The sequence below is a fragment of the Colletes gigas genome, unplaced genomic scaffold (genome assembly GCF_013123115.1).
Source record: "Colletes gigas isolate AHSC1104 unplaced genomic scaffold, ASM1312311v1 Colletes_gigas_Sc00060, whole genome shotgun sequence".
Classification (NCBI taxonomy): Eukaryota; Metazoa; Arthropoda; class Insecta; order Hymenoptera; family Colletidae; genus Colletes; species Colletes gigas.
In genome coordinates, this window is record NW_025106689.1 from 12,514 (window position 1) to 38,023 (window position 25,510).

Genomic DNA, 25,510 nt, shown 5'->3' on the forward strand with positions numbered 1-25,510 from the left:
CTGGAAGCCCTCGAACGTCAAATTACGAAACACCTGTTCCTCGAAACGACTTCATTTCAAACGGTTTCGTGCACTTTCATTGGTAGCGTTCTCATTGCTTCCGCGGGAACACCTTCTTACTTCGCGTTCGCGAATGAACCCTGGCGAACCGATTAAAGGCGGCAGAGAGCAAGTAATGCTCCGTGAATCCATTGTTTAGGCGTTCCTGGTTCTACCTCTGCGTCAGAGTAATAAGAACAATGCTCATTACACGATACACGAGAGCGATACGTTGGTGAATTAATAGGCCCGGAGAGATTATAGTCCGATCAAAATCAATCGGCCGTTCGAGGTTGCCTCCCCGACTGTGGATCGTGTGAAATGCGAATTCTAGTTTTGCATCGATTGCTTGGTCGTTGAAAAAGTTACGAGGTCGTGTGTCTGCAGATTTTAGGAAATCGACGATAGATTAAAGGACGCGTTGTCGAGTGGCCAGTCGATTTTGTTCGTACGATAATTCTTCGCGGACACTCCATTCTCTGGGAAGAGAATAATAACTGCGAGGCTTGTACATGCGGTTTTCTGTTCGAAAGTCGAATTATTGCGTAATCTTTGCTGACAAATACATAATAACGACTCGTTTTGTAGGGAACGGTACGCACGATGGAAACTTGGCCTTTATTCGCGGTTCGCGAGAATGGCTGCACGGTAGCCTCGATGTTGGCGATTCTGGTCCCTGTAATTTCGACGCGATACTGTTCATTTAGGGTCATTACGCGTCGAGAGTTTCAAGATTCCCCGCGTTACGTGGCGAAGCGAAACCGTTTCGGCTGAAACACAATCGTTTGCTCACAAAACGAATGGCGAACATCGAGCTGAAAATACTTATGGCACTGTTGAAGAAGACGCGAAAGTTTACAACTCGTGGTCACTGATCGTATTCAATCACTCATCGTGAACTCGACTCGCTTTCATATTCGTTCTTTGTTACAGTGTCAAAGAAATTGTAGAGTTCTCCTCCGGCGTTAACGTTTTACTTACATTCGAGCTCTACTATCGTAATCCCACATCGAACACTTAGGAATGTTAGGCACTCTGAACGGCTGATTGACTGTCGCCGCGTTTTCCACGAGCTCTCTTAAGCTACCTGGTTTGTACAAAAATATTCCTGAGTCTTGATCGTCGTTAAAAGCTTCAGTCTTCGAAAGCTCATGTGGCGTCACCTCCCACGCTCGCCACCAGAGGGATCGCGCTCTCACAAGCGCTCGACCGATCCCCCCGTTGCTGTACCCACTTGTTCCTTTCGTTTAGCGTTTTCAAACGTCGTCAAGCACTCTCAAACTTGCTCAAACTTCGGTCGAAACACGTTTCCGCACATACTATCTAACAGCTGTCTGAGGAACAGAAACACTCGTTCCGTCGAACTTTTCACCCAGTTTGAATTATTCGATTTCGTGTTAGATGTAGTCTGACGGCACCGAACTTTCGTTTATCGCCGCCAACCGATATTGTGGCGTTTCTAGGCCCTGCGGATTCAGATGGAGGTTCGTGTTGTTGTTGGACGATGCAGCCGCTGGCATCTGTTGATTCGCCGAGTTGGAGCTCAGGTCGCTGTAGTAGGCGCTGCTCGGCGCGCTGCTCAGCGTCGGTCCGTCCGGCTCGGCGTCGCTTCCGGTGTACGCTGTGTTTTGGTACGACGGATGCTCACCGTTCCTGCTGCCGATCCGCAGGTCCTGGTGATGATGGTGATGGTTGTGGTGATGATGGTGGTGATGGTGATGCTGCATCTGACCTGGCGGCACCGGCGTCGACGGCCCGTTCTCGTACATCTCGTAATCCGGTTCTTGTAACCTGAAAAATATCGGATTACGGGACGTTAGCCAGTGTCAGCGATCGATTGGATCGTCCTACGAGTTTACGCCTCGTTCGCGGCGACGTTAGTGACAGATAAGGCTTTGGACGTCGTTTCCTGTTCCATGGTGGCGCCAAATGACTCGACACTTGTCCTTCTGTCTTAGAATTTGGTTCCGGGAAAGGGCCAGGTAGCTGGACCTCGAGATTACCCGAAGCTCAAAGACGAGGATCAGTGTCAAGTCAAACGGGCACTTTACCCATTCTAAGACTCGTAATCGAGAAGAGTAAAATCAGGTTTCTGGTATTCGTCGAACAGGTTGCATGTTATTAATGGAACGCGTTTGCAATAACACTTGCTAATATTTAACCGAGTCGCTAGTGTATAATTGTCTATTTCCTTTAATGAATCTTTGATTGACTCGCAGAAATGCACTTTGACTGGATAATTATTATGCACGGTCTCGCAACGGTACATTTTAATAAGACGCGTTTACTCGTAATACGATGTTGTTATGCGACTGTCCGTCCTTCGAAAAGCGTAAAAGCGTGTGAAACTGACTTGGAAAGTTAGCCTCGAAACTGGTTCTGACAGTGACGTTACTCAAGGTGTTGCTCCATATTTTTTTTACTTATTTGGAAAGGAATATATCAGACAGGTGAAACGGTATAGTAATTTCTAAAAGGTTGAACAAATTGTGTGCTTCATGTTCGAGAAGTAAAAATTGAAATTAAAAGTTTGAAATTTATTACATAAAAAAATCGAGAACCAAAATGATGGTTTGTCCCTCGAAGCGATGTAATCTAGTTTCATCCATAGACGAGATCGTTAGGTGCGTTATCTTGTGCAAGTAGTTGTACAGCGAAAAACTTAATTACGAGGACTAATTTACCTTTTACTGTGCCGTGTACGGAGCGTGTCCCTTTGCAATGATCCGTCCTCGTTGCCAGCGCCGTAATGACGATGTAACCTCGCGGCGTCCAGCTCGTGGTATTCGTCGTCCTGTCCGCCGGAAGTTGTACCGTACGTCGAGCTTCCTCTCATTTGTAGTTGAAGATCGCTCGCGTAGCTCGCGGCTTGCGAGTCAAGTTCTGCGTAGAGCGCCTCGTCGGTCTGCATGTGGGTGTAGTGGTTCTCCACAGGGAGATTCATGGCCCGTCTATGTTGCGGAAGAGACAGAGGCGTCGTGACGACTCCTGGCGTACCACCGCCGCGTCGCGAGCCTAACCACGACCACACATTGTGCCCTTGAATCAAATCCCATGAATCGATAGGATCGCACGGTTCTCGGCGACTTGTATCGCGTACAGTATAACCCGTATTTCAATCGCGAGAGTCTCGCTAACCCGTTCCCCATTGCATTGGTCATCCATGACAGACATCGTACTGTCATCAATGACTCACAGGTAAATGAATGTATCAACGATCATGTTCTACTTTAATCTTGTAACGAGCGAGTGAAATAAAGTTTCGATGTTATTATGTGTTAACCCTTAAGCGGACTCTCAGTCTTAGTTTAGTTGTTGTCTCTCACGTGTAAATTCATAAAGTCATCTTTCTCTTCCAGTTACCATGCAACAGATTCTTTAAAATGCCAATTGTTTGAAGCAACATCATTTCGTGGACTATTAAAAAACACAGACTAGAGGTTGAGAAACACTGATCTGGTACACCCAGAGACTTTCGTTTAAATTCGAATAGGATCGTTGATACGAGAATTTCGACCAGTTTGATATCTACAATTCCCCCTAAGTCTATACTGGAATTCTGTCAATCTGTATATCAAAGTCTGGTTCCGTAATTCTCCCCAAGTTTACGTATCGGAGTTCTGTCAATCAGACTTATCTCGCCCCAATAAAGGCAAATACATATTGGAATATTTAGTTAACGATACGTACCAGGACTAGGCGCAACATCGTGATAAGGGGGCAGTTTGTCCAATTCGAGGGGTGGTCGGTCGGGTATAACGGACACGCCACCGCCAGCCCCGCCTCCGCCACCTGGGCCGCCGGCTTCCTGAACGTTCGAGTCCTCGACGCCGACGCTGCAGCAGCCCGCTGGAACAGAAACAAAAAAGGCAGGTCTTGAGGCTTGTTCCTTCGGAAAATCCGTTGGCGGGATCGTACGAGCGAATCGTGCTCGAGTTTCATCGTTGAAGGGTCGAGGACCCACGAATCGAAACGAAGCTGGTGAAGTGCCAGGTGAGCTTTTGGCCCCGGGAATCCTGTTACGTTGCGAGAGGCCCGGCGTACGCACGGAGCCTACGAGAATCCCGCGTATAGATATTTCTATATCGGTATATTTTACGCGCACGTACACACGCGAACCCGGATCGCCGCATTATGACACGAGCTCGGTTTATAGGGAGCAAGAGAAAGATAGAGGAGAGAAAAAAAACGGCTGTTTTCTGTATGGCTTCATTGTGCGGCTGTCATCGCGCCGTCATAGCCCTCATAGAAACGCGGCAGGGTTCGGGGTGGTAAGAGGGCAGAGGTGGAGGAATCGAGGCAGAAGGAGAAAGGTACGAAGGGCAAGACGCAGGAGCGGTCGAAAATACAAAAAAAAAAAAGGAATTTGGAATTCATAGATCAGAAGCACCGCCACTCGGTAAGTAGGCATGAGAATGCTGCAGTGAAAAAACGAGATTATGGGAATCCCATGGTCGTGTCTCTCTCTTTCTGGTTCACGTCGGTGTACCTCATAACCTACGCACGTACGAGTCTCTCCTCGTGGTTTGTCGTCCTCGTCCTTCTGGTCTCTCGACGATGGTTTTCGTCGTCCTGTTCGGCGAGGCTGCGACGACGCGCCTTGGCGGCTGTCACTTGCCAGGAGATAGAGAGACTGGTTCTCGTTTATCGCGGTGCCCTTACACCAGCGGCACGCACGCGTGTGTGCCCCGGCGCAACGAGGCACAATCTCCTTTCCTACCTGCGCCTCGTCTAGACGCTATTTTCTTCTTCTTCCGAGAAGCTCGCGAGGATAATTGCTGATGCGCCTCTGACGTTCCAGAATGAAAAGCAGGGTGACGTACCCGAGGAGAAATTTAATTCTGCCTCACGGAACCTCGCCGTTCCCGGTGTATTTATAACAAGACGTTACACGGCAATTTACATAATTAGGATCTATGCAACGTCCGCGGGATCGTCCGGGTAATGGGAGGACACGAGCGTCCAACGTCGCTCGAGAGAACTCTTTTGACGTATCGATTAGCGTATCTTAACGACGGCTAGCTGTTATTAGATGCATCGAGACTCTCGGTGTTTCAATACGACGAACGATGTTCGTTCCTCTTTCGACAAAGATATTCGAACCTGTTCGAGATCGAAGACCAATTAGCGACCAATTACCAGTTTCCAACGCGTTTCGAAGGATTCAATAGCACGCCGCGCACTTTCTGCCTCCAATCAACCTTTCTATTCATTCGGAGCCACCCTGGGGTACCGGCATGCTCCGCGACTTCATTTGCGCGCGACTGACTTAGAAATCCGAGAGCAATCGATTATGTCCACGAGCCGTGGTGTAATCACGTTATTTATTCGCGTACTCGCGAGTCTTGACCATTCAGTACGGGCACGCATGAACCGCGATCAGCGATTTAGCATTCCGTGGCAAACGTTAAGACCGTAAATAAAGACGGTTTCGATTTATCGACGAGCCGGTTCGTACCATACCCACAATTTCTCATAGAACTTATTTTTACAGGCTCGTTAAAATTCTAAAGTATCTAGATTTATTTTCTTTAACGTTCAATCTTGAGTATTTATCTTTTTTGGCTCCTCGGTGAAAAGTCACGTCACCCACAGATGGAGAATTGAGAAAATCGAAAATTCTCTTATTTTTGAATCTTGAAGCTTTAATTTGACATTTAAAAAACTAACAAAGTTATCAAATATGGATGTTCGTCAGAACCACATCGAATGATCATTAATCTTCGCTTGAAAAAATTATATATCGAATATATTCTCCTGTGTGTAATACCTAGGGAATTTGGACAATTAGTTTGGTCGGTCCACGAATAAATTCTAGTCCAACGTGCGGCGTGGCGCACGATCGTTTCCACCGCGATTACGCCATCGTTCCCACCTATTGGACGAGGCGAGAGGTAATAGGATCCGTTCCTTTTCCAGCCTGTCGCTTTGCCTCGCACTTCCGTGGACGCATTACACCGCGTGATTTACCGTATTAGATGGTTCGAATATTAATTGGAGGGCGAACGGGACGCGTGAAAATCGTGCCGTGTCGTGACAGCGGGGGGCAAAATGGTCGTCGCTCGAAGTAGATGATTCGAGGGCCCGGATTCTATTTCCTCGAGCAGCTTCGCGTGACCGCAGGGCCCGTTACGGGGAGCTATGAACGCGACCGACCTCGATTCATTTTCGAGCATCGTTACGTCAAAAAGATTTTCGGTGAAGCGAGAAAATTGTACGTTAGGGCTTTGGCTTTTTGTGAAACCTCGTGACGGCTGAACGTGTTCCCGCGTCGAGCAGGATTCCGGTAATTATCTACCGTGCTAACGACCTCGTCGATTTTAATTTTATGATAGGTCCAGTGGAACTCTGTTTTCTCATATTTATAGCTGTCGTGAGGAGTGATATTTCCATCTCCATTTTTACTCGACTTTTGAAACGCAATCATGTTATTCTACTGCGTACAATGTTTAACCCTCAATCCCAACTGAATTATTTTACTTAATGTTGATTCTTATCAAATTGGTAAATGGAAATCAACTTTCCTTTAAAGCATTTAAAAAACAATGAACTAATGGAGGATTACATAAATTTTCAAAAAATTACATAGATATATGTAAAACAATTATCATTTTAAACTTGCCCGAATAATACACTTAAGGGTTAAACTAGCTATGTATGGGTGATAATTATTTCTTGCTTTGGGGTCGATAACATGGTAAATAATTATAGAGTGATAAGTGCAACAAAATTCCGACTGGGGTAGGAAATGAGGGCAGGTATCAGGGAGGAGCGGAAAAGTGTATTTTAGAATTTGCAAGATGGAAGAGAGTCAGACAGCCATGCACTAGGTTCATTTAAGGGAGTAGAAGTGACAAGGATAAAATGTACAAGGTTTGCAGGAGAAGAGAGAGGGAAAAGAGCACCATAGGCTCTACAATACAAAATGGTGTATTATACAGAGGGAATAAGGTATTCGTAGAAACGAAATAGAGGACTGGTAAAGATTAAAGCATGCATCGTGAATAGTATATCCCGGACTACTAAAGAACGTGCTAAAGAACGTCACAATACTATAGAATAACCATAACGGTCTAAATAATCAAGAATCAGGGCCCAGTCAGCGACACTTCTTTCGCAAAATATTGTACGCTAAGTGTCTTATAGTGTCCAGTGTAAGATCGAAATGCGTAAAAACCGGTCAAGAATACGCGATCTTTCAACGAATCGTGCAAGATCCTGTCGTTGACTCTTTCAGGGCGCAGCAGCTGATTCGGCGTATCGGCCGGGGGGAACGCGCGATAAGCCGATTAACGCATTCGATTCACCTATTCTACCCGGCTCTCGAATCGCTATTGTGTCCCGTCGATCGTACGGGAACCAAACGTGTACGGGCACTCGTCGTTTTTTTTCCACAACGGCCTCTTTCAGCCGTCCATTAACGCCTCTCTTGTCCGTTGGCATTCGCGCGGCGATTCTTAACGCCGATGGTCGTACACTTCGAACCGAGTTTCATTAATTCGTCCTTTTTCTGCGAGCTATGAAATTGCTCGACGCGCTCAATGCGCAACATCACCGCGTTGCTTATTTAACGAACTTGCCGCCCTTGTACTTTCCAAGGAGAATTCCAATTACATCCGTACGCGGGTACAGCTATAATTTCACCGCTGACAAGTTTACATACACGCCGGATAAATAAACCCACCGTGAACACGGTAAGCCCGCGACAGTGGTTATTGCGGTTGTGATGTAATTGATAGAAACTAAGAAGAAACGGAAGGGTTTAAATCATCGCTGCTCTTTCTGCGCACGAAGAGAAAACGACGATGTGGCGTTTAAAACCTTCTAGTGCGTGGATTCGGAACGCGATCCTTTCGTGTACCGGATTCTGGAGAATGATTTAGATGCTCCGCGGATAAAGACTTTGATCAAGCTAGACCCTATTAGTCTTTCTGAAGGTGTAATTATGTCTTTAATCGAAAATAGTTCCTCAAATGTTAACGATGTAAAATTCTTAATGTCATTTTCCTAGGTTATTCGAATTAACATTTTGCTCGACCCTTATAAATTGTGTCTCCAATTAGTATCTCGTTGAAATGTTAGCTTCGCACGCTACACTTAACCCCGGCGATCGGCAGGGAATCGGTGTCTGGGCAAATAATTCCACCTATTAAACCTCTCTATGGCGCGGCGTGCAGACGTCGCCTACTAAATAGACGCCTCTGGCGCCTGCTCTCTGTAGCCATCGTCGGTAGTGGTCACGACATTTCGGTGTGAAAGGCACTTAAGAGGCAAATCGTGGATCGGTGGAGATCGACGACAGAGTCCGGGGAGGTTCGGTAAAACGAGTGTTGGATAATTAATTCGGGTGACCCTTGTATCCCGGGCCGCTGGTAACCTGCCCTTACTCCCTCCTCTTCAGCCCTTCTTCCCGTCCTCGTTCGGTCCCCGGCCAGCCTCGCTCCTGTCTCCGTTACCCCGGTTCGTTGATCGTATCGTGCCGCGGGTGATTTTAAATCAGAAAGTTAATTAGACGCGTTTCACTGTCCTTTATGTCGCCCGTCCGTCGCGTCGCTCCGGTACCCTTTACGTGCACGAGAGCAACAGTAGCACGGCTGGATATACCGCCGTGAGCGGCTTTCATTATGCGAACTAATTAAACTCCAATCGAAGCTGACACTCGACGCCACGGCTCTACTATGCTTCTCGTTTGCACCAATCGACGCCGTACGTCGCGCGGCTGTGTGAGGCCCATGTGTCTTTCCTGCGGCGCAAGGAGAGCCCTGTGTTGGCAGAACGTCGCGGGAACGACATCCGGATACGTCTTCGAACCTCGGGGGCTCCGGTACGTGTCGGTCTCCCTTCTGTTTCCTTCTTTCGACACGTACCGGAGTACACGTACGTAACCCTCTTCGTTCAGGGGAATCAAATCGATTCGTTTGTTACGTTTCTAGGGAGGATCGAGCCATTCGTCCAGTTTGTAGGTGTTTGATTTGCTCTACCGGAGGCGGTCTCCAGTTGTCCTTGGTTCACTTGTTATCCAAGTGTCTTTAAACCTGTCTTGCTCCTCGGTTATACGTTTTTCATGCTTCCAATTAGGTTACGACAACTCTGGTGCTACATTAGTTACTTGTGTATCGTTATCCCTCTTCGTTTGGCATCTTTAAACTTTGAAAGATCTACGTTCGTTAGGATATTTAATAAAATTTCGGAAAAGGTTGTTGGAACCTCTGGATTTATTTGCACTAGGTAAAACTACCAAAGTAGTAAATGTGACTCATTCGTAGTTTTTAATAAAAATTGTAAAAAATTTACTCGACTAGATTTTTGCAAATTTATCCTGGTTTTCTATACGAGAATGAATAAACATTTATTTCCATTGCATTCAAGTATCCATCGTTTCAATTTCTTTGGTACAAATAAGTACACCACAATTGTCGGTTTTAAATAATTCAGTGATTTGTAGAATTCATTAATCTTCTGTATTGTTGCATTTAAAATGGTTTGTAAAGTAAAATTTGTTCAATTAGATGTCGTGTTATTTGGATGTAATGTTATTGCAATGTTGACAGAACAGGATTTTGTTTAATAGATTGTCGTTAGAAGATTGTAGAAAAATATGTGCTACTGAATTATGGGTACAGCATAATTTTCTAACAAAAATTTGAACTTCTTTCATCATTTCGGTGTCAACACACGTGGCCTTTTGAATACAGATAAGGTTACAGGGAGCATTCACAATGGCGTCTTAAAAAGGAATTATTAGGAGGCGGATATCATATTTTAACGAGCAGTTAGGGAACCGTAGAATAGGTTGGGACTGCGAACCGATATCCCGGCAGGGAACTGGTATAATTATGAACGATTTCGAACATGACCTGTCAGCGCTATTGCTACGGACCCGACACGCTTCGATTGATATGCCTATTGTACCAATTTCGCATAATTGGAACGTAATTATTCCAACTACACGTCATACTGGTCGCGCAGGTTTTGCATTTTTCAACTTCAAAAATTGCTCGGTAATTCTCGGTCGCGCTCTATTCAACGAGGGTACGACAACGTTGGAACTAATATTCTCGAGCGGATTGGCATAATTTCAGGTGGATAATTTTCTGAACAGCGCTTGATTCTAAGCCAATCGTTAGCGCGGTGATACGGTAATTTATTATATTACGAAAATGTAACAGATAGAAAATGTAAATCGTACCGATAGAGGGCTGTAATAATAACTGGACGGAATGCATGGCTACATTAATCGTAACTTCGATAAGCAGCTTAAATATAATCCTATCAACCGCATTAATAAATGTAACTCGAAACAACTGGTGAACCATAAGAACACCGGATTTATAATAATCCCAGAAGCTTTCTTTACCTCTGCCACCGGCGCTCTTCATTCTGAAACAGAAAATACAAACGGATCTATCAGACATTGAATACATATTGCCAGATAGTCGTACGATTTTAGAGAAATTATAGATCTTAAAGACTATTTATAATTTCAACTACAAGTGAACGTTAAAAATTATATAATCAATTGACAGTTTCAATTTCGATAAATGTACGTACTTTTGTGATATATTTCCATTATAAATCTTTGATTTGGAATATTACAAAGCAGTTGTACAATTTATTTTAATAGTATTTGCTGCTATTCGTTGTAAACAATACGTTTCAAATGTTGTATCATCAAGTATGTAAATTGCCATATCTAAGTAAAGTAAAGTGAAATAAAACGAATTTTATCGACATTAAGAGTAGAAAAATATCAATATTCATATTATCTACAGAGTACTTTATATGATGAGTTTTAATTTTTTACAAAATTAAGTCATAAGTTTTGTCCGGTAAATTAATCGTAATCGCGACACTGTGCCTTATTAAGTCCTCCAATTATAGAAAAAAACAACTTTGAATATCCTTCGTGTATGATTTAAGAATATTCCAATACAGTATTGTCTAAAAAGTAGTGCTATGACAACTTTCGAGGAACAGTTAATGTTGAGATACTATTCTCAGAGTTACTAACTGTTATTCACATTTGTCTGTAAGCTCGATCGTATTACGATTACTAGGACAAAGGTATCGCGTGTTTTTGAGCCGCATCCTAGCCAACAGGCTATTAAAATTGCGACGCAGGGCGCAAAACACACGATAAAAGTTCGCGCTAATCGCTTTACGAACGCGAGCCTTTGTCTCGATCGTCAGAGGAAGTGGATCGCTATAAAGATCGTCGATTTCTCGTCACGGTGGAACGAAGGGCTGACCGTAGTTACGGCTGTCCCTCGGCGTTGCGCCGCCGCCGCGGCTTTTTTCATTGTTTCCTCTCCAACTTTTTTGCCCTGTCGCAGCGCGGATTCAAATCGACCGATCTAGTTAGCAACCGGTTTCACCCTTCTTATTATGGTCCGGTTCCCTCGATTTTGATGCATTGCAGGGAGGTGGTAATTTAAGGGGGAATCGATCGGGGCAATCGGCCGCGAGAGAAGCGAGCTCTTGGTTAAACCGCGATCGTTTCGCGGATCTGCCTGATCGTCGATCCGTATCGAGATGCATCGCTGGCTTCTTCCTCTTTGTATAGATTTCGAAAGCAATCTCTCTCACGGAAACCGACCGCGTGCAGTTGTTTACGTTCTCATATTTCGATTCCAGGTTCCGCGATCGAACGGATAAAATTCCTCATCGAGCCGCGAGATTGAATCCGACGGAATCGCCGCGCTGACCGTTCGCTAAATCTACAATTACGGAATCGTACTAACCTCCGACAGTGTAGAAGCGTCACCATCACTACTGCACCGATCCCCGCCGACACTAGGGACACTATCACTAAGGTGAGCACCCATCCTAGTTCTCCGGGAGCTTCTGTAAACAAACCAAAATATACCATGTTAAACGTGAAGATGCGTCGTTTAGAAATTTAGATGTAAATATGATTGCAAGCACATAGAAAATCAACGATAAATCACCTATCACAGGACCAACTTTCATTGCTTTCATTTGTATGAAATACTCTCAATGTATTATCATTGTCATCGGTAAAAACTTCATCAATTCGAGTAAGAAAGATTCGCCTTGTCATCGGGGACAAAATTGAGCCATATAGCGAGGGACTACTGTCCGATTCACAGTAGCAAACGAAGCATAAAAATATGCAAAACACCGTGTCGTGCAACGCGTGCATTAACACGAAGACTCGACAGCGAACGCTTTACGGAGTTGGAGAAAATGAATTGGTCGTTCAAGGCTACCGAAGATGAGTCATCCCCACCATAACGTTTCGTTAGTCCCCTTCTTCGAGCCATCTGGTTTCGCACGAACCGCGCAGCGTGCAGAACCTCAATGAAGTCGCGTTAATTTGTCGTCGGTAACCATCCCGGACGGTAATCTTTTTTCTCGCCGGTCCACCATTCAACGGAGAATGAGAAACTTCACGTGACCGCTACGATCTCTCGCAAACGCGATCGGACTACTTCCGAACGTTTCCATGACCCACCCGCTGGGACAAATTCCCGGGGGACGGTCCTGGATAAATTGACTCAGGGGTGCTCGCATGTAGCGTCAGTGATCGCTGGAGGACTGCACGGTAATTGGGCCGCGGTTGCACTCGCCGCGTCCGGTTTCCGCACAGCGGGACGCGTCGCAGCTTTATTACGCGAGCTCCGGTATTATCTCTGCGCCGCGCCTACCGAAAGACTCCCTTCGGTTCCCTCCTTTTCGCCGTGGAACCTTTCTGATCCTGTGCAACGAGACACGAAATTATCGCTCGCGTGGACCCTGCGTCGGGTCCAAACATACGTGACTCGCAGTAGTGTCTTAACGAATCAGAATCAGAATCAGAGGTGCACATAGTATTTCACTTACGGAGGAAAAGTATAGAAATTTAATGGTTTTATTATTTTCCATTCCTCCAAATCATCACGAATATTTAGCTATTCAAGTGTGCAATATAGAAAATCTCTAATTGAAGATAGATAAAATATACAATTCTAAAATATATTTTTTTTTCTCAAGTTCTTAATGAAATTTGTATTTTTGGTCGTAAGTCAATAACTAGGATATACCATTAACACTAGAACTACCTAACTAATCAAAATGACCCATTCGTAATTTCTAACAAAAATTGTAAAAAATTTACTGTAGTTCTCTATGAGGAAATGAATAAACGTTTATTTCCTTTGCATTATACATTATACATTTCTTCGAGAGTCCTTTTAATTTCTTTTATACAAATAAATACACCATAATTGCCCAGTAGTTGTATCGCTAATTTTGAATTCCACTGTCCAAAACACACATTTTCAAGTGATTTAGCCCGCGATATTTCGCAACGCGTCCAGGCAGAAATGTCCGCGGTTAATAGGGCGAGTTGGTCGCGAATGGCTTGAAAGTCGCTCGGAAGTCATGCTGCCTCGCGACTCGAACCAAATAATTTTCCATGCTTCCCTATCAAGGGAACACTGCTATTTAACCAGTTCTCGGTTCGTTCGTCCCCGCAATTCTCACAGTTCGTGATTCGCTTCTCTCGCTCGCGCCGCGGTCGATGTACGAGCTCGCGACGATTATTCCGTTCGTAGCGCTCATTAGCGAGCAGCTTCTGGCGATTCCCGGGGATATCTTAATCCTTTAATGAAACGTTTCTGCTTGATCCCTAATTTAGCGGCTTAATCGCGAGCGTTTTTCGCGGAACGAGTACCCGTGGTCAACTTTTACTGCTCCCGCGATCATAAATAGACGGGAAGATGTAATTTAGTTAGGCGAGTCGCGACCAAATAGCCGAGAGGAGACAGAAAGAAGCCTTACTTCGGTTTACAGTGGCACAAAGAATTCGCATTTACGGCAATCAATCGATAATGTACGATCGAATAGTTCGACTTGTTCTTATCTATGTTAAATGTACTACATTATTACATGCTATTAGGGATACCTCGCATACGAATAAATAACAAATCTTCTTTTTGTTGCCTTCTGTTAATTTCTTTTGACTTCTTAGAGTAACAGTATAGATGGTTCTTGTCAAACTTCCAAGACTCGTATTCATGGAAAGAAATAATAGTAAAATTTAATCAGTAGATTTGAATCGTGATTCATGATCGTCTAGGTTCGTTGGCCACTTAGGTTCACAGTTTGAGAGACAGGGCACAGTTTCAGATACGGTTCGTGGAATCATTCTGGCGTACCCTCGTATCAGACATCGTAGGTGCCCCCGTGACGACGGCTAAAAGCGTTATTGTGCTCTGTTTATTGTATTTGTCGCCTCGTGCAGAAACGCACGCGTGTTTGAATTCGTCGATGTTCCGATTGTTCGCGACAGAGAGAACACGAAAGGGTTCGTTCGAGAGGAAAAGAGGGGCGCTTGTAATCCGCTGCCGGCGCTCGACCCTGAGAATTCACCGCTAGACCCAGTCGCTCGTGACCGCGGACTGACCGGACAACGTTAGAGTCGTGCCCCATTCACGTCGGTGTTTGGGAGCTGTTCTCCAACAACTCTAGCCCTTTGTTCGATACTCGATCTGGTTTCATTCGAAGTCTCTCAAAGGGTGACGTTGAAACAAGTTGGGCGAATGAAGTGTGTAGGTCTCATCACGATTGGTAGACATCGATTGGAATTCTTTCCTCTAACCTAGCGTTCAGATTATCACAAGCCATTACAAACAGTAAAGTCTCATCTAAAGTGCTAAATAATTCGATGAGCCCAATGAACAAAACGTGTGAATCCTTCGTTTCTATTTTCATTCTCTTGTGCTCCGATTTGGATCTAGCCCTGGCGAGCGAAAACACCGACTCCTCGATGCTCTGGTTTCCGTTTCATTAACCGGTGCCGGGACAATCGTGTGAAAAGGGACGGGCTAGAGAGACACGGCGGAAGAGTATCGAACAGAGGAAAAAAGAGATTTTTGACACGGCGGGCGTGTAAGTTTGAATTAACGGCAACTGGTCGCGTGGAAGTACACCGACAGAGGAAGAAACGGGCTCGAAAGACGGTACGACAGTGTAACAGAAAGGAGAGAGAGGAGAGCGGGCCCCGTCTATCAGCGTCACGTTTCTGACGTGAACATAACAACGTGCACGCCACGGTTGATAACGCCTTACAAGAGAGTTATCAATCATCTCCCGCGGGGACGGGCCCCCTAGGATAATTCGTGTTAACTCCGAGGCGCGCGAACAGCCTCGCTATGCGTCAGGTTACAACGTTGTTTCGACGAGGAAGCGAAAGAAAAAAGAAAGTACAACACCTCGATTTTTGGGAACGTCCCTCCATCTCGGATTCCCTGTCAGAAACGAACCAAGCGTACAAAAAGGGACACGTTTTCTGCGGTGTTCGGCCCTTTGTACGCCTGTCGATTTTGCGTCGACCGTACGAAACCACTCGACCATCGAGCTTTAGGATTCCACCGACCTCTGGATTTTGTATATTGTTACCTACCCGTCGTTCCAACTACCGTAAATCAATTTCTCGTTCCTCGCTACTCGCGTAAAACGCTGCCTAACAGTTCACCAGTAGAGGACTGAGGTACCTCGAAATTAGCTTTCTTTGTCTCAGATAAATATCTTTTTTAACCACTGTTGAAACGTCAAATCGTGGACATCGTCATACACATTTTATAATTACAAGCAACTCTTACTGTTTGCTCGAAAAACTATAAAAATCTGTACCCGTATTGAAACACGATGGGTGGGACAAGTAAAATAAAATAACCTTTTTTGCTTGTCTCACAGTCTCGCGATGTAAAAATAATATTACCAGTCGCTTTTTTTGCTTGCGTTTCTCCGATGTCTCGAATGAATTTTCCACGCCGTGGATCGGGGCTTGCGAAAGAACAGTTTCTCTTAGACGATCCGTCGTTCGAGCTCCTCGTAAAGCGACTCATTTCCTTGGTTGCAAAAATAAGTTGAGCCGGTCGATGGTTCATCGTGGCGGCAATAAACCGCAACGACTGCCGCGATGTTTGTACCGGCGTTCGATCGTTCGATCGTGCTTTAACGCGCGATCGTTTCATCGTTTTGCCATTTTCAGCTCGGCCGACGATCGGCCATTAACTACTGTAACATCGAAGCGACGCAGGATCTCTGCTTGGATATTCCGCGGTCGTTTGATGTCGCTGGTCGCGTTACTGACGCTCTATTGCGCGATTCCGCGATGCCGCTCGAGATATTAATAATAATTCACTCGGATCCATCGAATTAATATAGATTATTATCATAAATATAACATACGACGCACTCTGGCAATCCGTAATTATTTCAAGATGTATGAAAAGTATTTAAAATGCGAAAGTGGATGGAACTTTTCTCTCGCGTATTTGCACTACTTTGCAACCATAAAACAGAATGTCAATAGTTAAGAAAATGTATTGATCTAACACTTTTCAATGCTGCGTCCGTGTACTGAATTTCATCAAAGCGAGAGATTGATGTTTCTGGTTAGACCGGCCACGTATTTCATAACTCAGAACCTCGATTATTGGGACCACGAATAAATGCGTTGCTTTCGTCCCCGTTCGTCCCGTGGTCCAGCAGAGTCTAAATAGTTTTTGATTTGTAAGCGTCCGTGGGGGGTCGACGCGTACGACGACGTGAACGCCATCGCTACATGCATTCCCCGACCCGATTTTACACGTGTTTACTGCCACCGGCGACGCTCACGCACGACACGCAACGAGTTCGCACTTATGCTTCGCAGAATTTATGCGAATATCGGCCATTTCGCGGGACACGGTCGCGAACAGGTGCGAAGGAACGCGATGAAAGGCGCACGATGTACGACCACCCTGAAGGTTCGAGAGTATTCGAGACTCTTAAGAGCACTTTTCGGTCAAATCGTGTGTGAAATTGGCAATTTTTATTTATCCACTATTACTGATACAGTAAAGCCAAAAAACTTATTATCTTACATTGTGTTTCACTTTAACACTTTGACTGTACACGTCACTGTAAATAGGTGACAGGGATTTACCACTATGAAACTAGAAAAATTCATTCTCTAGTTGAGTCTAGTCTTGCAGAATATTATACGGTTTTGATCTGGCAGTGAACGCGTTAAGTTTGTATATCTTCATTCAAGGCCGAATCGGCCGAGATCGCCTGTTAATTTGACGCTCGATCATCGAACGAAAGCGTTGAATGGGAACGAACGAAAGATATTTCGAAATCTATTACGCAAATCTATTAATTTTAAGATGAATTCTAGTGCCCCCCTCGTCCCCTCAAATCGAGAATTCGATTTGACGCTGTGGGCAAGTATCATCGAAACATTAATCATCAATGTCATCTAGATACGTATCGAGCCTATGGCTGCCTGTATAGAAGCACTTTTATAGATTATCCAATATGTGCTTTCCAAGGCCGTACTATCCAGCTGATTCCTTGCGATACAAATACAATAAAGCATAGGATTGCTATTAACAAACGATCCGCGGGATGTTTACAAATAAGTTCCTCAAGAAAAAGATCAAATTGAATCTACCATGACGTCTTATCTTAAGATTATTTCAAAACGGTACATGTTGCCATTTAAATTTCAATATACCTATATTCACATTGTTTTTTAGAACATACAATTCTATTCCAGAAGGAAACGTTTAATGGTACCAACGTCTACTAAAAATGGCGAAGACGGTAGCCCGTTCCTTCGTCGTATCCTCGCCTAATCGTCGTTCTGCCTCATTAGGTTCATCTTTCATTTTACAAGGAACGCCTGCACCCAGGCGCGTTGCTTATTTGGTACGCCAAAAATCCTAACTGGATTCATTAATTTTTCACGTCCCACCTTTGGCACGGTAAATCCACCCAGGGACTGTTTCGTTCCATCTTTGTTGGGAAATTACACCGCGGTTCAATATGCGTAATTACAGCGACTTGTCATTATCTTTCCTCGGGAACATCCTTCGCGTCACGGACACGTTTCGCGCGAAAAAACGGACGCCCTAAGACCGCGCCACGATAATTAGAGATTTACCGTAACTTCGCTCGTTTCCCTTACCCTCCCACGGATGCACGCGCGGACTTTTTCCTTCGCCAAAAACCGTGCCGGCGGACTCCTCGAGCGACGGCTCTTAAAGCACACTCACGGAACGCTGGTCGTCGTACCACCCAAGTTTCTTTCGCCGGCATTCCTCTCTACTTTTTCTAAAAACGACCGCCCCATAACCGCGGTAATTGCGCGCACAATTATTCTCGACGTTTTCTGATCTCGATACGGTAGCCATCGTCAAAGGTTTCATCTTGATAAATTGTTGGGGGTTCGATTTTTCGGTGTTCTAATTGTGATCTGAAGGCACTATCATAGCTGGTGGTCTATTTATAGCAAAGTTTATATTTTATAAAATATTATAATAGGTTTATATTTTATGGCAAAAAAAAACACATGACTAGGAAAATAAACCGAAGAATCACTGCTATAGACGTTCTAAGTTGTGTTCTTCTTAACCACACACCTATGAGTCTTAAGAAATATCTTTTATTTTAATTTGATGTATTTTTTTACAAAATTCGACAAGGTTCTGTAAACGTTTATTTCAATCGATCGTATTTTAATAATTAATAGAAAAACTGTGAAGTTTCCGGATCACGATGGGCAAGATTGCTCGGTAATTCGATTATAACTTTATGCAGTAGCAATCTCATTTTGTTAGATCGATGATCGTTGTTATTCCGAGGCAGGGATTTATCCAATCGAGTTATCGGCTCACACCGCACTGTCAATTTCCACGTAGCGGTCTCGAACTTCGTTGTTACCGATGATTGCACGCTATTCACCGCGCTTCCGCTTTAATGCCATTCAATCGACCGGGCACGAAGGCCCCGTCGCGCTTCGTACCATCCATCCTCCATATTTCACGCAACGTTTAATTACGGAACGTTTATCGTGTCGTCGTCCGCGACGAAGTAAAAAGGTACGTTCACCGCTGTCGTTGCATTGTCGATGATTACGCGGGTCGCTGATGTCGCGGGACGAGGCCTACGGTGGTTTGGTATTCAGTCAGTGACAAAATAATTAAGTACCGGTGAGCATTCAAAGGCCAGGCGTGCTTCCACGACCACGATCGTTGAGTTACGACTGTGTTAGCTAATTACCGAGAGATGTTACGCAATGACAGAACTGTCCGCGTGCGTTCATTAATCATCATTAAGGAACGATTCGCGTGTCCTGATAACGTTTTGCCAGAACCGGCCTCTCGAGCGCCGTGAGATTTCGCGTCTTAAAAGGAGAACGCACGCAGCAGCGCCTCGTCCAGGAGGATTTCACGGGATATTTTTTTCGCTTACCCCGTACGTACGGTCTTTGTTAAAGTTGCGAACCAGTCGCGGGATGGTTCGTCAAAGGAAATGACGTAAACATTTATCGCGGGTATTTCGATGGCTTGATGATATATAAATAGCTCAGGATTAGTCTCCGAAGATGGCGGTACGACTGAGAAAAGTTGTCCAACTCTGTCATTTTTACTGTAGTTCTCAAACTTTAATTCTACAACTTAAGAATTATTCCGTACTGTTTGTCCATTTACTTTCGCTTCTCATTTTCTTTTCGCGATGCAGTTTTCATTCCTTCGATAGATTGATGATTGATCAATTTCAGTAGTAACTTTAATTATAATTGCTGTAATTGATTCTCTCGATTAAGACAGTTAGTTATCAATTTCAACAACGATCAACAACCGATCGATTATAGCTGCTGCAACCATTTGATTTTCGCAATTGAAAAAGTTAATAACGGATTGCAATTAACAATCGACGTGTTTTCGATCGTAATGGTCAATTACCAGTTTAATTGCATTTCGCCAACATTGCTGTGGAGGCAGAAACGTAGCAGCGGCCAAATTAGCATTGGAATTCCCGGCAGATCTCTTCCGAAGTTCTTCCACGAGCGTATTTCGGGCTCGTTGGGACCGCTTACCGAACAATGCCACCCCGTACTAATTAAAAACCGTCCTCTCCGGGCTTTTAATTACACGATTGCGTGACAAACGAGCCTCGCGGAAGGAAAAAAAGGCGAGACCGGCCGCGCTTTTTACGCGCCCACGCGCAACCCATCGCGTCTCGAATCGCGAAATTTTGTCTCGTGCCGCGAACAACGGAGCACAAAGCGGCAATTACTCTTCGCGCGCCTCTCAATCGGTTTTATTCGCGATTTTCTGGTCGCTCGGGGCACCTCTCGTTCGATTAATCAGTTTCGAAGGGACCAACAGGAGACCTCTCGATAGGGAGGGATGGATAAAACAAAGAAAAACACGACCACCGGATCTCGACCGAGAAAAATAGGCGGTCCAAGCAGGGAAAGAAGGAGAGAGAGAGAGAGAGAGGGAGGACGGAGGATCGGGCTTGCCTTGAATCGGCAAATTATACCGACCGATACGCCGCTGCTTCCCGGTATCTACCGGCGTAACGTCAATAAATATATCATTAACAACAATAATTTATCCGAGAAGACGGGCGCCGCTGGTCGCTCCGGGGCGCCGATCTTTTACCGATCGCGTCGCGTTCCATTGCGCCGCGTTTACACGCACGTCTGTCCGCGCAGGCGCGACGAGTCTGCGCGTTGGCGATAATTGAGCCGTCTCCGGCCGCCGCGGCAATTTTAATCGGTCTCGGTTTTTGGCACCGCGGGCGAAATCCGTGATCCGCTGCTGGCCTCCTTTCGCTTCGACCGAACGTTCTTATCTCTGTCGATTAAACTGCTCTTTCTAGCCTCGGGTCGAAAGTACCTTCTGCAGATTCTCCGTTCGCTCCCTCTACCCCCGTCGTGTTCTTTCTTCTGCCTACCCTCTCGCGTTCGTGCTATTTGTTACTCTTCACCGATTCTCGGTTTGCTCGTTTTTACTGTTAATCGTGTGCTTTGTAACTGTCCAAGGTCGGCGTGCTCGCGAACACCGGCACGGTCAATAAGGAAAGGGAAGCCGACAATTACGCGCTCTTAAGGATATTTCATCGGTTCGTTTTTCGGTCCGTGGCACGAACTTCCTTTAATGAGCCTTTCGAACCGTTCGAACGGTCTATTCGATCGAAGCAAGTTGTTGGAGTTTAGAGATTTCTCATCTACAAAGTGTCATGTTTGTGTCGAAAAATTAAAACCTCGTAGTCATAGAAATAATAACACGTCGTTCAGTTCAATAAACATTCTACTTGAACTCCTAGATTATATTCTTGCGTTCATTATGGGAAGATCAGAGTTCATTTTTTAAACTATTGGTGGGTACTGATTGCATAGTCTCTTCTCTGACAACTAATAAACAAAATAAAGAAAAGATATTGTCGTGGATACGGAAGCTGTGTTCGACAGTTGACTTAGCGGTTAGTTTCATCTTGAGTTTAGATGAAAATTCAACAACAGTTAACACATTCGTCGTTCGGGATTACCTTTCTCTCGTTCACAGGAAACGCTTCTTTGTCGTTGGAGCGTTCGAGCCCGCCTCGCCTTAAAAGGTGACACTAAATTTCGCGCGATTACTCAAGAAATTAGTCGGTTGGTTGGTCGTAAATAAACTGTCGTGCGATCGAGAATTTTAGGAGCGCCGTTCTCGATAGGCTGTCTCGTCTACCTGATGGCTCAATATACTCGCGGCATCGCCCAATTCATTACATATTCACGGCTTTATCCTCGTTTACTCTCTCGCTACCAGCTGGAAATAGTCACACGGAATAAATCACGGAAACCGCAAGCACGGCTGAGCAATTAAGCGACCAAGTAAAGCCGGGAATGTCTTAATAGCGATGCGGTCGGTGTTATTTCCTGGAACAGTGATTCATAAAGAGAAACCCGTTCGACAATTCCATTGGGATTGTTAATTGATCACGCGTATTTTTCACCGCGATATCAAATACACGTATTCGAGAAAACGTGTTAATTAACTACGACTCTTGTCTTTCTCAAGGATCATCCTTTGTTCATTCTTCCCCCTGCAACTCTAAAATATTCCACGAGTTGCAGATTTATTAAACCGTTTCGAATTTATCGGTGGATCTGTAGGCGTTAATTACTGTAGGGATAGCTTCATCCCCCTCAACACCATTACAAATTTTTTTTTTTTAAGATATAGAAACGACGATGCCTTTTAAGAATGGATGCGTCCTGACAGCAAATCACTTTTACTTGTACTTTATGGGTCTCGAGCGGTCCACTGTCAGTGCAAAGATGTCCAAAGGGTCGATGGGATGCTCCCTTGTACCGCACACCCGGCTATTCGGACGTCAAAAGATATTTAAGCCCGGTGCTCGGTTCCTAAATGCTCGTGTAAACAGATCGTGTTCCAAAAGCTACTGACGAATGTCGCTCAGAATTTACGGCACCGGTCTTTCAACGACAACTTGTGGCCCTTTCGCGTCAGCTTTCCTCCTGCGTCCAAGTATTTTCGACCTGCTCATCTGTCGTCACCTTGTTCTTTAACTTACGACGTTTTTACTGGGGATAGTATTACTTAAGTACCACCATTGAATTCAAACTAGCCTTTGCACCATTAGTTTGTTTCATTTAATGCTGATGCATTTTATATATTTCGTTTCAAGACCCATTGAAAAATAGAACTTGTGAAATAGCCACGAATTGAATTTCCAAAAAAGAACTTGAAGAAATCGAATTTAGCGCTATCGGACTGTCATAAATCGGCGCACGTTTATCGAGGCCTATGTGTACGCTAGCAAATGGGAATTAAGGGAACAGCATTTAAATACGAAATTCGTAAAAGATGCTCGAACCACTCTTACGAAGTAAACTCGACGTAGTTAATTACCAAAATACGTTCCATTCGCTGGCAGGCGCGGGCCATTAACTCGCGACTTTATTGCGTCGTTTCAGGGTCTTCGATAATATTTCCGACAATACGACCGGTCCAGTAGGCATTTCGAGAAATTAGAAGTCACCGCTGCGGCGCGATCGTCTCCACTTTGGTGCAAGAGGCACGCTTCTCTTCGACACGTCGTAATTCACTCGCGAGACTTTCACCGCTAATCGTTCTGGCTCTGTCTTGTAAGCGGAGCCCACGATAATGGCGTGTAAATCACCTCCCTGCGTCGATTGTTGCCCCGAATACGATTAGGCGACGCGTGTTCGACCGGTCGCCTCCCTAATTCAGTCGACGACCGTAACGAGTCAATCGAGGAAAGAAGCCAGGATAGATGGATGCAAGACGAGCCAGAATCTCGCGTTCGTGTTTCGTGTTCAGTGGTGATCGGTCATTGTTTTACGAGCTATGGGAATGTTAGGATTCTAACGGAATTTTTCAACGTGGGAACAGTCGGAATCAGTTTCATTTCAGTACTAGTTTTATTGATTGAGTTATTCGAGACTGAACATTTTTGTGACAATCTTAGGTGGTTCTTAAAATGAATCCAGACGTGATTCGTAAGTTGAATACTTCTGATTACTCCAAAGTGTATCGTACTTTGAGACTCTCTATTGCTGTTAGAGATCGAACGAGCAAAAGTGGTAGTAATATTTTTCAAGCTCGCAGGAACGAACTACCTGGACATTACATTACGTCATATTAATCTACAATCAACGTCCGCGTTAATGGCGCAGCAATCGTGTCATTACTGTATCGCTGTACGGTCATTATACCATCCGGACGGTCGGCGATGGAATTATATTGCTTTTACGGCTGCCTCAATTGCCATCTCGAAACTATAATCGAGATAAAGCCGTACAACGCTGGATCGTAGATCGTGATTGAAAATATGTGTAAGGTGTACAACGCGGCGCGTCCGGGGCGAAGCGGACTCGGGGAAAAGAATAAAGGAACAGTCGAGAACAAATCCATCACTGGTAGGGACGATCGATCGGTCGATTTATCCGTCATCCCATCTAAAGTTTGCCAGCCGTCGCTAACCGCTGCTTCCATGCGCGCCTTTGTCCGTCTATCTGTCTACGGGGGCGTGGCTGAGAAAGCAACCGAATTGTCGAACGTTTAGCATCCTCGAAGAATACAGAGTGTCCCTACTATTTTCAATCGATAACAGTTTTATCCGTCGCGACGAATCGATCGTGTCGTTGGAATCTTTGGTAATTGCAATTGCTGAGAGGATCTATCGGCGCGGCTTTGCCCAGAGACGCATCTAGCCGTGTGCAAGCGACGAGTAAGAGGAACCATCGTCCACAGTTGAACGCATCTTGTGCATCAAGAAAGCCTTCTTATGCGATAACGTACAATATGTTGTATAACCACGATAAATTACCCGCATTAAAGCGATGCGTCAGAGATCTATTTGTGGAGGGTGCATTAACGTCCTGGCACGACCATGTAGCGCTATCGGAATAGCTTTTCAGGCATACGTCGCGGTAACGAAGAGGTGAAGGACCCAACGTCGTTGAAAACGACCCGAGATTGCGAGAATGAAATCATGTCTTTCTGCAAAGTCTTCCCCTTATCGACTGGTATCTCGGTTGACGGGCTTGCTCGATTGATCATCGAACATGGTATTAGAGATCGCATCGATCGATTGGGAAGGCTAAATCTGCTCATGGGGAACACGTCGCGCGTCGATCTTGATCCGCTCCGCGAGTAGTCTCTTCACAGACGGGGTATACGAGTAGACATTACAACTTATGGACTTTCGTGGCCTAATCTGATTGCCATACCGACCTGAAATTCAGAGATGATTGAATACCTACAAAAAAGTATTAAACAACTTTTCCGTAGAGCATCAAACAAATTTATTCAGAATGAAAAACAAATTTTAAAGAAAAATCGACAGGGTAGGTGTACAAATTTTTTGGCGAAATTAAAAAGTTTCAAATCATTCTGAAAAAATTATTTTCGGTTCCGGGGGTCGATTACAAACATTTTTGGTGAATAGGCATACCGCCGAAATTCTACGCATTTTCGAGAAAAAAATTCGAGTAGGTGTGCAATTTTTCGGCGAAATTGAAAAGTTTCAAATCATTCTGAAAAAATTATTTTCAGTTTCGAGGATCAATTAGAATCATTTTTGGTGAATAGTCATACCCACAAAATCCTACGCACATTCGAGAAAAAAATTCTTTACCGACAATATAATGTATGACCAGAACTGTTTCTTCGAAATTTCATATATATGTTTAAGAAATCATAACTTCTGAACGGATTGAAGGATTTTAATGTTTCATAAAGGAAACAACATATATATACAGCTTTCATTCCGTTAAAAAACAATAGATTTTCTGTCTCACTACCTCTTGTGTTCATTTCTAAATGGAGTAATGGGGGGTAATGGAAGCTCAACATCCCAGAAGAATGGTCTGAAAAAATACATTTAATGTAAGATCTACTCCTATACCTTGTCTGTGGTCTCTTCAGACGTCAAAGTATCCGTTGCAATATAACTAATCGACCGAATAGAGAATATAATTGTACCGAACGAAAGACCCTCGACGACTGGAACCACTTGGACACGATTCCTCGGAAGAATCCAAAATTCTCAAGGAAGTACCTCCGTCTCGGAGCACCCTTCAACGTTTCCTGAGAAATAACCAGCGAGCTGTCCGAGCCGACATCGAGTTAACGGAATCATTCATACTCTA

General features: G+C 44.6%; 1 protein-coding gene across 1 annotated transcript in view; it reads right to left on the bottom strand.

The window, feature by feature from the left end:
* Nucleotides 1-1,436: 1,436 nt before the first annotated feature.
* The window catches only part of LOC122403558, a 95,909-nt gene continuing 71,835 nt past the window's right edge, over nucleotides 1,437-25,510 (bottom strand). The window contains exons 3-7 of the mRNA XM_043407149.1: nucleotides 11,781-11,883; nucleotides 10,397-10,419; nucleotides 3,730-3,888; nucleotides 2,724-3,078; nucleotides 1,437-1,830 (exon numbers count right to left, since the gene is read on the bottom strand). Coding sequence (XP_043263084.1) covers nucleotides 1,437-1,830; nucleotides 2,724-3,078; nucleotides 3,730-3,888; nucleotides 10,397-10,419; nucleotides 11,781-11,883 — 1,034 coding nt within the window. The remainder of the gene's footprint in view (nucleotides 1,831-2,723; nucleotides 3,079-3,729; nucleotides 3,889-10,396; nucleotides 10,420-11,780; nucleotides 11,884-25,510) is intronic.